At 37.9% G+C, this 17,975-nt stretch overlaps 1 protein-coding gene across 1 annotated transcript in view; it reads left to right on the forward strand.

Annotated features, from left to right (window-relative positions):
- The first annotated feature begins 453 nt into the window (after nucleotides 1-453).
- CFAP206 (cilia and flagella associated protein 206) overlaps nucleotides 454-17,975 on the forward strand; it is a 31,644-nt gene continuing 14,122 nt past the window's right edge. The window contains exons 1-8 of the mRNA XM_055330458.1: nucleotides 454-623; nucleotides 2,054-2,166; nucleotides 2,773-2,856; nucleotides 5,446-5,536; nucleotides 7,042-7,230; nucleotides 8,414-8,572; nucleotides 10,232-10,440; nucleotides 17,003-17,122. Coding sequence (XP_055186433.1) covers nucleotides 2,059-2,166; nucleotides 2,773-2,856; nucleotides 5,446-5,536; nucleotides 7,042-7,230; nucleotides 8,414-8,572; nucleotides 10,232-10,440; nucleotides 17,003-17,122 — 960 coding nt within the window. The 5' untranslated portion in view covers nucleotides 454-623; nucleotides 2,054-2,058. The remainder of the gene's footprint in view (nucleotides 624-2,053; nucleotides 2,167-2,772; nucleotides 2,857-5,445; nucleotides 5,537-7,041; nucleotides 7,231-8,413; nucleotides 8,573-10,231; nucleotides 10,441-17,002; nucleotides 17,123-17,975) is intronic.

A 17,975-nucleotide genomic window follows, 5' to 3' on the forward strand; every position in this document is an offset into this window, starting at 1 on the left:
GACACCCTTAACCACTAAGGTGTAGTGAGCCTGCTTTTCTCTACCAGGTTTGGGACCTTCTATATATTTTGTTCGTTTCTGTTTTTAAAAATTGTTGCTCAGGGCAGTCCGGGTGGCTCAGCCTGGGGCGTGATCCAGGAGTCCCGGGATGGAGTCCCACGTCGGGCTCCCTGCATGGAGCCTGCTCCTCCCTCTGCCTGTGTCTCTGCCTCTCTCTCTATCTCTCTCTGTATCTCTCATGAATAAATAAATAAAATCTTAAAAAAAAAAATTGTTGCCCATCCCTTCGGGCAAAGTCTCTGGCGTTTGGGCGCAGCCACGCCTCCCCACGTTGGCTCCGCCCGCACAGGCCCCCTGGGTTGGGCCCCGGCGTTCTGTCTCCACGGTTACTGGGCCCACGCGGAGGCAGGGCAGAGCGGGGCGTGGAGGGGACTCGAGGCGCTGCGCCCCGCAGCCCCAGGTGTACAGCCAGAGGAGGCCGCGTGCGCAGCAGGTGGAGCCCCTGCGGCTGGACGCCCGGGGCAGCCTCGGTTGGGACTCAGCTGCCGTCAGAATTCCTTTCCCGGCGCCCAGACTGAGCGGAAACAGGGGTGGTGTCCGGTCTGAGGCGCCCAGGCCGGCAGGTCAGACCTCTCACTCCCGCTGAGCGCGCGTCAGAGCCTTCGGGGGTCCGCGGGGCACCGCGGGAGAGGGGAGAAGTGGGGCGGAGGGGAGTCCGTAGCAACCCCTGAGGCCCCGCCCCCGCCGCGGCCCCGCCCCCGCCGCGGCCCCGCCCCCGCCGCGGCCCCGCCCCCGCCCCCGCCGCGGCCCCGCCCCCGCCGCTCTCGCGAACGCGCGCAGGCGCCGCTGACACTGAGTACCTGTTGCAAGCCGCTGCTCTAACCGCTTACTTTATGCCTCGCACTGTTTTAACCAGTAGGTGCACAGAGCTCGCTTAGGTCTTGGGACAATCTGGGAGAGTCATACCAAAGTTTTCAGAGAAGGAAACCGGCTCTCAGAGGGGGGAAGCAAATGCCTAGGGTCTCAGCTAGAAAGTGATGGGGTGGCCACGGATCCCGGGCCGTCTGATTGTACTGGACAAAATGCCAAGCGCTACCTTAAATGAACACTAGTGATGCTGAGAGTTCGCTTTACCTACCCGGATTGCCTTTGTTACTCTCTACGAGCAAAGAATCCCTGTGCTCAGTTACTGGTGCTTGGGAAGATGGGGAAACTCATTAAAACGTACCACCCTTTATTGGTTTGTAGTAAATGGAATCAATAATTTAGGAGTTTATCTTTCAAAATGTCCATATTTCCCATAATATGTTTTGATTTTTTTTCATTTTTATTTTTAGTCAAAAGCCCAAACTCCAGCTGGGATGCGCAGGAAAGAGAATTTAGAGGATCTGAGCAAGAATTGTTTTCCTAGAGTCCCATGTAATTATGAGAGATCACTTAGTGAATGTGGTGGACTAAGCATTTCCTCCTAAAAACTATATTTTGCCACCTGCACCCATAGGACTGGGGTTTCTCATTAAATCTACCTCCCTAATACGGTTTAGTCATTAAATTGGAAAAATATATATCATGATATAGAGCTCCTTGGTGTTGACAAGCAGGGCTAGATTTGTACTTCAGTCATTGGGTAAGTGAAGTGGTGGCTAGTCAAGAGTTCTTATTTATTGCTTTTCAAACAGGATTTTCTCGTTCTTGCTGACTCTTGGAATGTTGGCAGTTGGGCTTAGTTCAAAGGTGTAGAGAAGAGAAGAGGACATGCAGGGCAGTTCCCTGAAATGGCTGCTCCAGTTCTGTTTTGAAAATGGCTCTATTCATGTCATTTTCACAAAATAGGAAATGCTTCAGTTCCAATTTGAAGTCCTGATTGCTCTGTCATCAACAAAGTCCTTCGGTTTTATAAATTAGAGAAAAGTTTTTAAATTTTTATAGATGCTAATAAATACTAATAAGTTGATAAATAATAGAATGACTCTTTACAAATAAAGTGAGAAATCTAAGGAAAAAATCATATATAAATACAATTCTTTAAAAAAATAATCATTGTTTTACTTAGGCAGAATGCCTCCCACTCAGGCAGAAAGTGTTATAAAGAATATCATTCGAGAAATAGGACAAGAATGTGCAGGCCATGGAGAGATTGTTTCTGAAACTCTGGCTGCTTTTATGGTAAGAATGAATATTTTTTGAATTATTTCTTTATTGAAAAATAGCTTTAAGTGGTGCTGATTTCCCTCTTAAGACTCTGTGAAGCTTTCCTAAATGTTACTCTGCTGAAAACATATTGAGGCCACTGGACAAGTTAGCAAAAAATATTTTTTTCTATGAAGCATGTCATTCTAGATTTATAGACACTGATTTAGAAGATCTTGATTTGTTTTAGAAGCATCGGTAATATTGTGTCAGAGCTGTAACATGTATTTTTGTTCACTGTTATAAAAATTACTCATTGCCTTGGTCTCTGTATTCTTGCTTTAGATTTAACAATACATAATAAAAATATGATAATATATTCAAATAGTTTCCCAATCTGAAATCTATTCACTTTTGTCAATTTATTTCTCCACATAATTTTTCAAACACCATATTCAAATTTGATGGTTATTGCTTGCTTCCTTCAACCTCTAATGAAAGCACTGGTGAACTGGGTAATAATAAGAAAATCAGCTGAATAATCGACCCCTCAGTAATCAGGAGGCAGTTTAAAAAATGGAAACAAACCAGTTTCATAATTATATGAAATAAAATTATTTAATAGTTTCTTTCCACTCTCAGGTGAAAGCTGTTGTCTTGGACCCCAGTAATGGCTTTAACATGGATAGAACCCTCATGAAAAGTGATGTACAGAAACTTGTTAAGGTGATTATACGACAGTTCTCAAATTTTAAATTATTTGTTTGCAATTCTGAATACAATATATGTATTAGCCATTATTGCCTTCAGCTTCATGAAACAGAACCCTACCAACTGGTGGCACAAAAAAATGTGAGATTTATTGTTTCTCATAAAGTCTAAAGATACATAGGTTGTTTTTCCTGGCTTCCTGGGTCACCATCGTTCATGTGCCAGTTGGGTCAGTCACTATATTCAGAAAGTAATAGCTTTCTCAGAATTTTTCCCATCTGTTTACATTTATTGACCAGAATGGTACTGCAGGCGAGCCAGGGACATTGATTTCTTTTTCTGTTTTCAGTTGAACAAATCTTGTTCCCAATCCAGATTGGGGCTGTTGGTAAGGAAGGATGGATATGGATACTGGCAGGTAGCAATGTCATTAAATGTGACTGTATTTTAGAAATATCTTGTTATTAATCTAATGTTACACTGAGAACATTAACTGACTGGTCATATACTATAGACCTAGCACTAAATTAAGATTCAGGTAATTATTCATTCAGTGTAATTTGTGTTTTTCAATTCTAAAGGAAAAATTGAAGCCACAGCAAATAATTCATAGTTAGAAATCAAGTATATGTGCCTGAACCCCAGTTTTAAGAACCAAAGAAGGCAGGAATTTTATACATCATTAATTTTTTCACATTCTTTTTTAAAATTTTATTTATTTATTTGAGAGAGAGCATGAGCAGGGTCAGGGGCAGAGGGACAAGCACCCAACACAGGGCTCGATCCTAGGACCCTGAGATCATGACCTGAGCCAAAGTCAGATGCTTAACTGACTGAGCCACCAAGGCTTCCTATTTTCTCATATGTTTTAAGTTTGACTCCCTGGATATAGGTGCTTACATTTATTTTCTGAACATTCCTAGATGTAGTTCCTAAAAGTTCAACTTTCTTTTTTTTCTCCCAGGCTTAATGATTTTAATATTAATTCCCTCCTTCACATTAAAGACTTGAAGCAAACTTTCCTAGGCTTGTATATGGGTATTTTCTGGGCTCAAACAAATGGCAGAGAAAACTTTCATCATCCCCATCTTCTTTCACATCCGACAATTCACATAGTGGCACACGGGTCCATATGCAGATGCCACAGGAATCAAGAAGAGTCTTGGAAGCCTGGAGCTGGGGGAATATGTTGTTAGGATGATTCTGCAGTAGAGACACCGTGATTCTCCAGAGTAGCCTGGAGCTGGATCTTTCTGTGCTGATTTTAAATGTGGTAGGAAGCCTGTTCTTGCAATCCGACTTAGCAAAGTGACTGTGATGGTCAGCCAGAAATTTTATTGGAAAGTTCTGAAGGAGAATCAAGGAGAGTCAGAAAATAAATTTTTCTCTTTTTCAGGGCTCAAGAAGAGTTGTTTCCTACCCCTCACCCCCCCCCAATACAACTAAGTTGGAAATAATTAAACTCAATATGCTTTTAATATGATAGGTACATAAATTATCAGTGTACATCCAGCATCGGAGGAAAGTACTGTATTCTTTTTTCTTAATTAAAAATCATGTGGATGAGGGATCCCTGGGTGGCGCAGCGGTTTGGCGCCTGCCTTTGGCCCAGGGCGCGATCCTGGAGACCCGGGATCGAATCCCACGTCGGGCTCCCGGTGCATGGAGCCTGCTTCTCCCTCTGCCTGTGTCTCTGCCTCTCCCTCTCTCTCTGTGACTATCATAAATAAATAAATTAATTAAAAAAAAATCATGTGGATGAGTTAATTTTCAGATTTGTAAAGTCTGCATTTAAACAGTGCTTTTATTTTACCCCTGGATGGATTCAGATGCAGCGACCAGGCCTCACTCTTGCATTCTGTGTCCTGCTCCCAGAAAAGCAGTGTTGGTGCTCAGGGAGGTGCATTGAGTGTTGGTGCTGCTGTGCCTGGCAGCTGCAGAAATAAAGCCTAAGGGATGAGAAGGGAAAGAAAGAAGTTGGAGGAGAGGAGAGAAAAGAAAAATTCAGGTTGTTCATCTAAAGGGGCAAAGCAAGGAAGTGGAATGAGCAATGTATGTGGGAGGAAAAATGGGAGAAAACAGACCAGAGGAAGAAATTTTGAAATAGAAGGCAGAGCTAGAGAACTTTTGTGAGCAGAGGAATGCGCTTTTCATAAAATTCAAGTAACCCCCAAAATCAGCAAAGAAGTGTTGTTCAAGGCTCAAATAAATAGTAATGAAGAGCCCTAGGTGAGCTCTAGCCAGGAGCATACTCTTCATGGAGCGCTTAGCCACATTCAGATGCATAGACTAAGCAAAGGTGTCAAGTTTCTTGCCTTCAACTAGGCTGTTAGCCACTTGAGTACAGTGATATCAGTGACCTCAGGGAAAGAACTTATTACTTAATAATTGTTGTCCATTGGGTAAACTATGAAGCCTGAAGTCCTCAAAGAGCAATATAATAATAAAAGGAGTTATTGGTGGATAAGTATCAGAAACCATTGCTTTGATGTGTCTCGATTTTTTTGAAAATAACTTTAAAGAATACTTCTGAGTATTTTAGAAAATGTAACTAGAAACATTCATGGGTATTTTTTTTTTTCATTCATGGGTATTTTTTTCTAGCTTTGTGTGTCTCGGCTGTTGGATAGTAAAAATCCATCCCTGGACACCATTAAGATGCAAGTCTACTTTGATATGAATTATACGAGTCGAGGTAACATATATCTACTTTGATATGAATAATACGAGTCGAGGTAACATATATCTACCTATTTTGATACCTTTTTAAAAAGATTCCTATTGATTTTCAGATAGTAAGGGTTTTAATGGGTTTACAATGAACAATTTAAATTTTTAAGCTATCTTTTGAAATTTTTTCCAACTTTGAAGTATATACTATAGATGGAAATGGTAAATGAGAAAAACACCAATGGCCTTTGTGTTCTAATTCTAATTATTATTATTGTATTCAATTCTAATTATTATGCCTCTGATAGTAATGCTTCCAAGTCTATTGTGTTTTAACTGTTATAGCACTAATAATATACAATAAATAGAAATTAAAACAACCAGCCCATTAAAGTTAAAAGATTCTAATTTGCTGATTTTTTTTGTTTTTGCTTTATAATTATTATTTTATAATGCTTACCTAGGTAACTATTCCAAAATGAAATGAATGATGGGAAATTTAAGTTTAGAACATATTTCTTTATGTAAATAGCATAGTACATACATCAAAGACACACTGGCAACAAGAGAAAAAGGAAAATAAATTTCTCTATAGACAAGAGTGCCTTTGCCCCACTGTAATGCAATCATTACTATCCATTTGGGGATTTTTGTTATCATTTTTTCCCTCTGTGTATTGAATTTTCAGTTATGCTACATATATACGTTATATATCTTGCTTTTTTGCTTAATAATAATGAGATGTTAAAGTGATAAGTAATCATGGAATTGATGAAATCGTAATTTAGATTTTTAAAATTTGCATAAAGTTCTCAGTTGTTTTTGTGGTAAGAGTATAGGTGTGAACTGTGGATGGTTGATATGTGAATTATTGCCCTTGAAATAGTAAAATGGGGTGTCTTGCTAAGTTAGTTGCAATAATTGTACTACTAGTGAATTGTGGCTCCTGCCACAATTAAGCCTAGACCCCATCATATCACAGGAAGAGGGGAGAGAGAAACAGTTCTTGATGTAGCATCATATTATCAATAATTCTACTCAAAGGAAATTTATCTAGAATTAAAATAAAAAATACATAATTGAACAGGAATATTTACGCTACATACATGTGTATTTATACTATATGTGCTTGCATACACTGTACTACCTGTGCTTACATATAGTGTAAATATATAGTATGTATATTTATTCTATATGTGCTTATAATATATATTATAAATTGCCTTCTATACTTTCTGCTTAATTAGGCTCTTTTGGATGTTATTGTTTGGATTGTCTGTTGAAAGTTTTACGTGTTTTGACAAAGTATGCCATTTAAAGTGCTATAATAAATTTTCCTACTAGATTTTTTCCCTTTAGGTTACTTACTGGCCACTGTGTGTTTTTTATTTTGATTACTACACCTTAAGAAAATACTTGTTTTTGTGCAATAGAATTGCCATACCCAAGCCATTTTTTCCCTCTGGTCCTACACTCTTATGTGAGAATTCTAAATCAAATATATGGAACATTGTCCTTTGCCAATTTTAGAGGAATTTCTTGAAGAACATCACCGGGTCTTGGAGTCTAGATTAGGTCCTGTTATGAGAGAAATTACAGATAATAGAGCATGTGCTAGAGAAGAATTGGAAAGCCTCTACCGAAAGATTGTCAGCTATGTGCTTCTGTGCTCTGGGCTGGGATCGCCTACAGATATCAAGATTGTCAGAGAGGCAACAGGTAAAAAATCTATATAATTTCCATTACACATGTGAAAAGATATGAACGTTGTATCTTACCAAAGATGTTAAATTGAAAGTATTGAAGACTGAAGTCCCCCCATTTTTAAAAAAATATTTTATTTATTTATTCCTGAGAGACACGTAGAGAGAGAGGCAGAGACATAGGCAGAGGGAGAAGCAGGCTCCCTGCAGGGCACCCGATGCGAGACTTGATCCCAGGACCCCAGGATCACCACCTGAGCTAAAGGCAGATGCTCAACCACTGAGCCACCCAGATGCCCATGAGGTACCCCCCCCCTTTTTTAAAGATTTTATTTATTTATGAGACACAGAGAGAGAGAGAGAGAGGGGCAGAGACACAGGCAGAGGAAGAAGCAGGCTCCATGCAGGGAGCCTGAGGCGGGACTCGATCCCAGGACTCCAGGATCATGCCCTGGGCCGAAGGCAGGGGCTAAACCGCTGAGCCACCCAGGGATCCCCTGAGATCCCCTTTGTATCTGAAAATAAAATCAGCACAGGTAAGAGGTTAAAACTTAGTCAGACTCCTTTCACACTGTGTTTCAACTCTAAAACCCAAGCAGCACTTCTGGAGAGTGTGTATTGTTAATTTTCTTAGAGCTGTACATATCCAGGGACCCATCAGTCCTTAGGAGAGAAACACTGGCAGTACGATTTAAGGGTACCAGGCTGACTGGATGATGGGGATCGCTGGAAAGGGAGATTTCATATTGATAAAGGGAGTTGCATCTCTCACTTAAAGTGGATGATAGAAAAGGACACCATTTAATCTTCAGGAAGCATTTGCCCACTTTGATAATTTAAGGTAAGGAATAGGCAAGATTTCTAGCCTTTTAATGATTTTCCTCCACAATTATTTTAAAACGCTTTTTCTATTCAGAATCCTAAGTAGAAAGGTTGTTTTCATGCTCATTGTCAAAACATTACTGATGGATACTTAATTATTGAAAAGAGACAAAAGGCAACGGCATTATTTTCAGTAGCCCAGTTTTGATATGTGATAAATTTTGCCATGTGTTCTGTAACCATGTATTAGAAATTTAAAGAATCACAGAAGTAGCTCTAGGAAGACAGTTTTCAACTTTCTACTGAAAGAAACCTGTGATTTAAATTCTGATATCTTTATTCTACCATTTTGTTGTCCTTCTTGTGGTTTGTTTTAGCTGCCCTACAGAGTGTTTTTCCTCAGGCTGAGCTTGGAACATTTCTAACGCTTTCTAAGAAGGACAAAGAACGCCAACTGCATGAACTCACCATGATTGTTACTGGGATCCGTTTGTTTAACCGAGACTGTGGAAAGGGAGGAGAAGGCATTGATGACTGTAGGTATATCATTAGGTTAAGTCTGCAGGTTATACAGGTTTAAAATCTAACTTGCACATTGAGGAAAATAATGCACAGTATTTCACTGGCATTCCTAGATTTATGGTGTGCAGGCTTTTTTTTTTTTAATGTTTGTTTTTTTAGACAGGGAGAGAGAGCACATGCAAGTGGGAGGGTGGGTGGGGGAGGGCAGAGGGGGAGAGAGAGAATCCTAAGTAGGCTCCACACCCACACAGAGCCAGAACATGGCTCAATCTCATGACCCTGAGATCATGACCTGAGCTGAAGTCCAGTGTTAAACACTTAACCAACTCAGCCACCCAGGCACCCCTAAGGTATGCAGTTTTGACTCTACCTTGGATACAGCTAGTATTCATAATGGATAGTAATTTTTAATTTTGCTGGGGCAAGACTTACAGCATTATTATTAAAGCTCGTGTGGGAGAGTGAATCAGTGGAAGGAATGAGGGGCCTGCCTGTGGGCCAGCCTCCCCAGTTCATTGGGCTATGGTGTTCTTTTTTTTTTTTTTAAGATTGTATTTATTTGGGTAGCCCAGGTGGCTCAGTGGTTTAGCGCTGCCTTTGGCCCAGGGCTTGATCCTGGAGACCGGGGATCGAGTCCCATGTCAGGCTCCCTGCATGGAGCTTGCTTCTCCCTCTGTCTGTGTCTCTGCCTCTCTCTCTTTCTCTCTCTCTCTATCTCTCATGAATAAATAAATACAATCTTTTTCTTTTTTTTTAAGATTGTATTTATTTATTTTAAAGATTCTATTTATTTATTCATGAGAGACAGAGAGAGAGGCAGAAACAGGCAGAGGGAGAAGTAGGCCTCCTGCCGGGAGCCCAGTGTAGGACTCTATCCCAGGACCCTGGGCTCACATCCCAAGCCAAAGGCAGACATTCAACCACTGAGCCACCCAGGTACCCCAGGCGATGGTGTTCTTTATTCCAAGTCAAATAACCGTAAATAATAAAAATCATCCTGAAAAGAGTGGCTGATGCCGTTATGGGATGTGAAAGTCCAAGAGGAGATATTTGTAAACTGCAAATAACTGTACTGTTATATACTTAATGCATTCATCATCTTGAGTTTGAAGGCACTCATGAAGTATTTGATCAGGGACTCCATAGAAGGAACTTCCTTATGCATGCCCACTGATAAGGTGTCAGTGTCTTTTACTAGATCACTTATCTAGTGCAATAGAAATAAGTTTTCTATTCTAAAAACTGTTCTAGAAAGTCCAATTCCTATTCTTTATAAAGTTCTCTATCTTGCTAGACTAATCTGTTATATTGCTGTATCCTGTTGAATTTTGTAATTCACATAGCTTTTTTTCTTTTTCACAAAATATGCCTTTTCTAGAGGCATATGGCCAGTAGCACATAATACCAAAACCTGTCTCTTCTTTAGATTCTTCTATATTTTAGTGGCAAAGCTGATCTGCTACCTTTTGGTTATCATTCTGACAATATCTTTTGTTTGGACAGGTTTCTTTCTCCCAATTATTTCCTTCATGGTGTGGGAAGAAATGTATGACATGCATGTCTTGTTATTAATTTGGTTGAGAAAAAAACTCAATTTAATGCTCACAATTATGACCACTTTCTAGGCTTCTTTGTAGATTGTTTCGTGTCTCTCAATATGCTTTTAAAAACAGTGCCAGCCATTCTACATGAAGCAATCCCAGCCACCACTCAGCACATTGATTCCCAAATTCAGATTGCCCAGGACCAGGCATACCGCTACACAGCCATCCTGGAGAAAGCAGCGAAGAACCCGCTCATGAGTGTAGAACTTCAGCCATATATGTTAAAAGAAGTGCTGTATAATGTGCGGCAGTATGAGGTCTTCCTTCAGATCATTTTGGTGAGTTAATGTCATAAGATTTGGCCTTTTCCATAGAATGCAACTACTTTATATATTATGGGGTGAAACAAAAGGCAGAATCAGGTCTTTGATAAAGGAGGCAGTCTTAATAACTGCTTGACTTATATTGCATCTGTAGGGCTGGGAACTAAAATAGAAATGGGGAAGTTGGATTTTTATTTAATGGAAAATATAAGTAGGGATTGATTTCTAATTGTTGATTCTCTTTGGTGCCCAGTGGAATGGTAGTTAGCATGCTGTAGTTAAGCAGTGGTATGTGTGTGCTTGTAAGTAATACTGCATTGTTTTCACACAGAGCACATATTTAGTGTACTTTTTGGCAGGTGGTTGGCACCTAAATAATTTTTATGTGAACATTTGTTATTGTAAAAATTGGTTGAAAAGATTTTTATTGCTAATATTTTTAGATTTAATGAACAAGCCAAACAGTATCCCCAAATAGTTGGAAAAGTTGGTAAAGTGATGATTTAAAATTTGTTTTTAAAGTGGCAGAGCACTTTCTTTCAGATGGAAACTTACTCAGAATCCTAAAAATGCAAAACAGGAATTTAGAAGAAAGGATTGAGGGACCTTATCACCAACGAACATCTCCATCCTGCCCTAGGGTTTTAGCAGACACAGTTCGTTAACTACATCTTTATAGCAAGCTCTGTTCCTATCAGTCAATGATTTTTTTTTTTAGTTTTATTGAGGTATAATTGACAATACTCTAAGATATTCAAAGTATACAAAGTCATGATTTGATATATGTATACATTGTGAAAGCAACTTCTCCCATAGAATTAATTAACACGTTCATTCCACTGGTCACTGTTTACCTTTATACAACCTCTGTATTCCAAGTCATGCGTCCAAGTCATGCGTTCCAAGTCATGGACTGTGCTTTTTTTTTTTTTAAGTTTTTATTTATTTCTTCATGAGGGCACAGAGAAAGAGGCAGAGAGAGACATAGGCAGAGGGAGAAGCAGGTTCCATGCAGGGAACCCGATGTGAGACTCGATTCTGGGACCTCGGGATCACGCCCTGAGCCAAAGGAAGATCCTCAACTGTTGAGCCACCCAGGCATCCCTGAACTGTCTTTTATATGACTGAACATTACTAATGTCTTGAAAGACAGAACGGGGATGTGTTCTCAACTTGTATCTTAATGACTTGTTACTACTTCTGGATGCACTTGATCTGTCTTCTCTCTTTACTGTAGAGAATAGAAAAATAAACATCCAGATGATATGACTTCATTGCAACAAACTAGTAGGTGATGTTCACACTGCCCTACTATCTAATTGTCTTCAGAAATGAGGACTCTAGGTCAGCTGTTCTAAATTGAGTGATTCTTTTGGGTAGATGTTCCTCTAACATGAAGTTGTGGTTATCAACCTTTTAAAACTAGTCAGATACTAAGAGGATTTTACAATCAATTTATTTTGAAGTGCTTGCAGGTCCACAAGAGTAAGAACCTCACATTTACTCTGTTATCTGTGTTTGGAAGCGATATCATAAGAAAGAACCTTTGGAAACTGTCACTCATAACGTAAAGATGTTGTAGAGAATGTCATTTATTATAGCGCATCTTTTCAGAGCTTTTAATCATGGGGCATGTTCAGCTAACTTCCAGTCTAAAAATCTCATTGGAGTTCTCATTCTCAGAACTAGAGGGACAGTGAGTAGAAGGTAAAGTGATGAGCGTGGGCTCTGCAACCAGAACATATGGGTCCTAATCATGACTTTGCCACTTATTAAATCTATGCCCTTGAGGAAATTGCCTAACCTCTCTTGTATCTTGGTTTCCAGATCTGTAAAATGGGGTTGTTGATAGCTCACACTATATATAGGTAGAACAGTGCCTGGCATGTAGTTATTAGTTATGGTCTCATTAAATTGATGATTATGCTGATGCTGTTAATGTTTATTAATACCACCGTCATCATTGTTTTAGGGCTTTAGCAGAACAGCTCTGATTTTATTTCTGTAGGGGAATGAACTGGAGAGCTCTTACTTTTCTAGACAGTATCTCATTTTTAAGCCTTTTGCTGCTTATGTTATTGAGAAAGTTAATTTTCTCATCTCACCACTCTTTGTGACTATTTCATGTTAACTTCAGTCAGGGTCAGAATGAGTTCTCCTAATTGTCATTTACCTCTTTTTGGCTTACTCACTGTTTGGTTGTTGTTGTTTTGTTTTTAAATATCCAATCTTCTCTCATCAATCTACCTTAGTTATAGTTAGGGTTGTTTTATTACAGAATGGATATTGGTTTAATTAGTATTATCTCTAGGATATAAAATACGTCGGTTTATGTTTAGCTGAGAATTTTTCCTCTCTATAAAATCTGTGAATGTTCTTTTTTAAGGTCACATTATTTGATAGGTATATTAATATAACTTTTTGAAGAGTCGATTTTGATTTAAATTTTTTTCTTCTGCCAATGCTATATGCAGCTTATGTAAACATTTAAAAAATTTAATTATAGCCTGGGTAAGGTAGTGAGTTATTTTTTTTTCTTCAATTAGGACTTTATCTGGTGCAGTAAACAAATCTAGATACTGTGAAAGAGAAAAAGGAGGAGTAATCACAATGTTGTTGACTTGTCTTAGCTGAGAGAACAGAATTCCATCCTCTATGGGCTTTTGAAGTGCAAGACAGTCACCAAAGAGAGAAAGCCACTTACTGTCATGATGCAAATAAGTGCTGCAGTTGTAATGTAACATTTCTTTAAATGTATATGTCAAGACTTTTGTAGACTTTCTCCCTAAGCTATGTTTGCGGGGCTATTCACAGAATAGACAACCCCAGACTTCTTGATTTTTCATGATAATGCAAGTAAACAAATCAGGTGGAATTTGTACTTCTTTTAGACTTGTTAAAAATGTCCGTGGAACAAAATATGAGGAATTTATCAATTAAAAGGGAATGGGGAAGAAGCATGCCAGCTTGACATGCTTTTTTCCCTAAGCATTTTTTGGACCACATTATGAAAAAAAAATTTTTTTAAGTGATAGCATTCCTAGAGGACTGATTTAATTTTTTTCCCACCAACAGTCTCATTAGAAATAGGTTTAAGTGTTAGGATGCTGTCAATTTCATGGTGGCAGATACAAGTTTTTCAAAATGCAAATTTTATCTTTGGCAACCAAAGCTGTTGTTTCTCTGAAGTGACAGACTCATTTCATTTACTTGTTTGAAGAAAATATCTGCCAAATAGCTAAGGCTCAGTAGTTATAGTTTATTGGTCAGTTGCTTTATCAAGTAAAAATGATGTTCTGCTGGGGGGAAAATGCTAGTTCAGCTCAGAATTCAATCAGTAAGTATTTTCCTGGGAGAACTATGCATTTTAATATACAGCAGACATGTACTTTCCATCTCATCACACTGATTACTAAAAGGCTTGCACTTAAGGATCAAGATTTAATAAAACTAATTCTTTTTCCTGTATCATCAAAGATATTCTTAAGTGAAACTGCCTTTTTTATTGAGATATAATTGACACATAACATTATATTGGTTTCAGTTGTACAAGGTATTGATTCAGTATATGTGTATGTTACAAAATGAATACGGCAGTAAGTAACATCCTTCACCACACAGTTACAATTTTTTTTTGTGATGAGAACTTTTAAGATTTACTCTTTTAGCAACTTTCAAATATACGATGCAATATTATTAACTATAGTCACCATGCTGTTACATTATATCCCCAGGACTTATTTATCTTATAACTGGAAGTTTATATCTTTTGACTCCTGTCGCCCATTTTACCCCCATCCCCACTCCCTGCCAATGGAAATGACTAGTCTGTTCTCTGTATTTATGAGATTGGGTTTTTTCTTGTTTTTAGGTTTTTTTAGATCCCACATATAAGTAAGATCATACAATATTTGTCTTTCTCCATGTAACCTATTTCACCTAGCATAACACCCTTAGGGACTGTGTTGTCTCAAGTGGCAAGATTTCCTTATTTTTTTATAGCTGAATAATATTCCACTGTGTGGAATGCCGTATTTTCTTTGTTCATCCATCAATGGTCACTTAGGTTGCTTCTTTGTCTTGACTATTATAAATAATGCTGGAGTGAATATGGGGATACATATATCTTTTCTGGTTGCCGTTTTCATTTCCTTTGGACATATACCCAGAAGTGGAATTGCTAGATCATAGGGTAGTTCTATTTTTCATTTTTTGAGGAATCTTCATACTGTTTTTCACAGTGACCATACCAATTTACTTTTCCCACCAATAGTGCATGAGGGTTTGCTTTTCTCCACATCTTGCCAACACTTGTCTTCTTGATACTAACAGGTGATATCTCACTGTGGTTTTAATTTGCCTTTCCCTGATGGTAAGTGATATCGAACACTTTTTCATGTATTTGTTGGCTATTTGTATGTCTTCTTTGGAAAAATGTTATTCAGATCTTCTACCCATTTGTTAATTGGATTGTTTGGGAGGTTTTTTCTTGCTATTTATTTGTATGAGTTCTTTGTATATCTTATATATTAACCTCTTATCAGATATATGATTTGCAAATATTTTCTTCCATTCAGCAGGTTGCCTTTTCATTTTGTTGTTATGGTTTCCTTTGCTGTAGAAGCTTTTTAGTTTGATGTAGACCTATTTGTTTATCATTTCTCTTGTTGCTTTTGCTTTTGGTGTCAAATCCAAAAAATCACCCCCAAGATTGCTATCAAGAAGCTTACTCTGCCCTATGTTTTCCTTTAGAAATTTAATAGCTTGGGTCTTACATTCAAGTCCTTAATCCAATAGGAGTTGATTTTCTGTATGGTTTAAGATAGGGGTCCAGGTTCATTCTTTTTGTATGTTGCTGTCCAGTTTTCCCAACACCATTTATTCAAGAGACTATCCTTTCCCCATTGCATATTCTTGCCTTCTTTGTCATAAATTAGTTGGCCATATATGATGGGGTTGTTTCTGGGCTCACTATTCTGTTCTATTATGTGTCTGTTTTTATGCCACTACTATAGTTTTAATTACTATATCTTTGTAATTCAGTTTGAAATTAGGTAGTGCGATGCCTCCAGCTTTGTTCTTCTTTCTCTAGATTACTTGGCTTGAGGTCTTCTATGCCTCTATGTAAGTTTTAGGATTGTTATTCTATTTCTTTGAAAAATGCCATTGGAATTTTGATATTGCATTGAATCTGTAGATTGATTTGCATAGCATGGACATTTTAACAATATTAATTCTTTTAGTTCATGAACACAGAATATCTTTCTATTTATTTGTGAGGACCAACTTTACAACTAAAACTTCCACATCATTGTGAACAAATTCTTTTAGATACATGTAAGCAGAGTGATTGTTTTAGATCATTATCAGGAAAAATCAAGAAGTCCTGTGTGCCTATTCTGTGATTGGTCCCTGAAAACATGGCTCCAGGGAGTAAGTCTAAAGTATCTTCAGTTAAAGGCTTAAAGAAATTATGTGTTGGATGTAACTTTTACTTTGGAGAGTATATGCTGATTTATTTGTTTTCTTGTTGCTGTTGCACAAATCTAAAGAGATTTTTTAGGACTCCATTCTCATGTTTGATTTCTAAAACCTAACAAACAAGGGGAATAACTATGGGGTAGATGAGAGACTTATTAGATGGGATAGACAATTACATGGAGCATGACGGACGGGGAAGGGAGATATTTAAAGAATAATGTGGGTAAAATTAAGACAGGATAATGGTACATTTGTGAATAAAGATTGTGTTAGTTGAAATACAGTAATATTTGATATTTTTTATGAAATAATTATTTGTCATTTAAAAATATCTAGTAAAGCTTGTGGTTTGGCTACAAGTATCTGAAGACTTAAATGCTTTTTTTTTTCTCTTCAAGTGACTGTCACTCTTTTGTACTGTACTGATAAACCCATACCATTTCCATTTCTAGTCACATCTCAGACAGTACAATATAATGGATAAGAGCTGAGCTCTAGGTTCTGATGGTCTGGGACAGAACCATGATTCCACCCTTTATTAACTATATCCTTGGGCAATTTCCTTACCTTTCTGCATCTTGGTTTTCCTATTTATACTCATCCCTTTTTTTGGACTTAGAAGTATTTAATATGATTTTAGCATACAGTAGGAATAAATGTAATTATTTCAGAGTCAACCTTTAACATCTTATATTTGGATGTAACTTTTAAAAACCTTAGTATCCAAATAATTTTTGGAGGAACACCTCATTAATATTATTATTGAGGGTGGGAAAATAACAGCTGAACAAATCTGTGTCATAGGATCCATTTCTCAGGAATATAATTATAGCGCATATCAATACCTTGAGAAAAAGAATACCTTTGGGAAAAATTATAGCTTTTGTATTTCAAAAGATTCACCCATCCAACAAGTATTTCTGGAGCACTATCCATGTGCCAGTATCATTCTTGGTTTGAGGATACCAGGGAGAACAGAATTTCTGCTCTCATTGTGCTTACCTTCAGGAGGTTTGGGGACCATATGGGACTTAAAATACATGATTTTTGTAGTGAAATTATAAAAATGTTAATGTACATTATGTTGTTTTCATAGTCAGATGTAATTACCTGTGCTCAAGAGGTAGAAATGATGACAAAGCAATTAGGAGCCCAACTGGAACAATTAAAAATGACTATAAAGTCAAAGACAGCTGTTCCAACATCACAAGTCTTCGTAAGTATTCACCATCAACTTTGACCTTGCTTAAGAGTGAGTATACCTTTGAGTCCTATATAATTGAATCAGAAGTAATTATATTTAATTACTAAAAATATAATATTTGTTATATAAAGTTGGTCCTGTTCTTCATGGTTATTTTGTACTACTAGTGCAGGTTGGATGAGGGAATTCTCTTTGTAGGCAATTGCTACAAATTGGAGATGCAGATATATGTTATGGTAGCCATAATGTCAGTAAAGGTTGTGGCAACCTTTACTGAATTCATAATGCAGTATTGAAAACATGTTCACAGTGGCTGGTTAGAAATTGTCTTCAGCAAAGAGATGGTGTAACTTGTGATCTCTATGAAGAGATAGAGGATAACTACTGTGTTTACTAGGCCTATATACTGACTTTCTGATTATCTGCACCATCTTATGGGCAAATCTGGTAGTCCTAAGGAGGTATAAGATGCATATACAGTATTTTATAGAGCAGTTTGAAGCTCTGATAATTTTCTGTAACCATTTCTAATATTAGGTTTTATTATTTATTTTATACATTTTTTATTGGAGTTTGATTTGCCAACATACAGCATAACACCCAGTGCTTATCACCCCCCTCAACCCATCACCCAGTCACCGCAACCCCTCACCCACCTCCCCTTCCACCACTCCTCATTTGTTTCCCAGAGTTAGGAGTCTTTCATGTTCTGTTACCCTCTCTGATATTTCCCATTTTCTCTCCTTTCTATTATAATCCCTTTCACTATTTTTTATATTCCCCGAATGAATGAGACCATATGTTTGTCCTTCAGTTGACTTACTTCACTCAGCATAATACCCTCCAGCATAATACCCTTCAGTTC

The sequence above is a fragment of the Nyctereutes procyonoides genome, unplaced genomic scaffold, assembly GCF_905146905.1.
Source record: "Nyctereutes procyonoides isolate TBG_1078 unplaced genomic scaffold, NYPRO_anot_genome, whole genome shotgun sequence".
NCBI classification, from domain to species: Eukaryota; Metazoa; Chordata; class Mammalia; order Carnivora; family Canidae; genus Nyctereutes; species Nyctereutes procyonoides.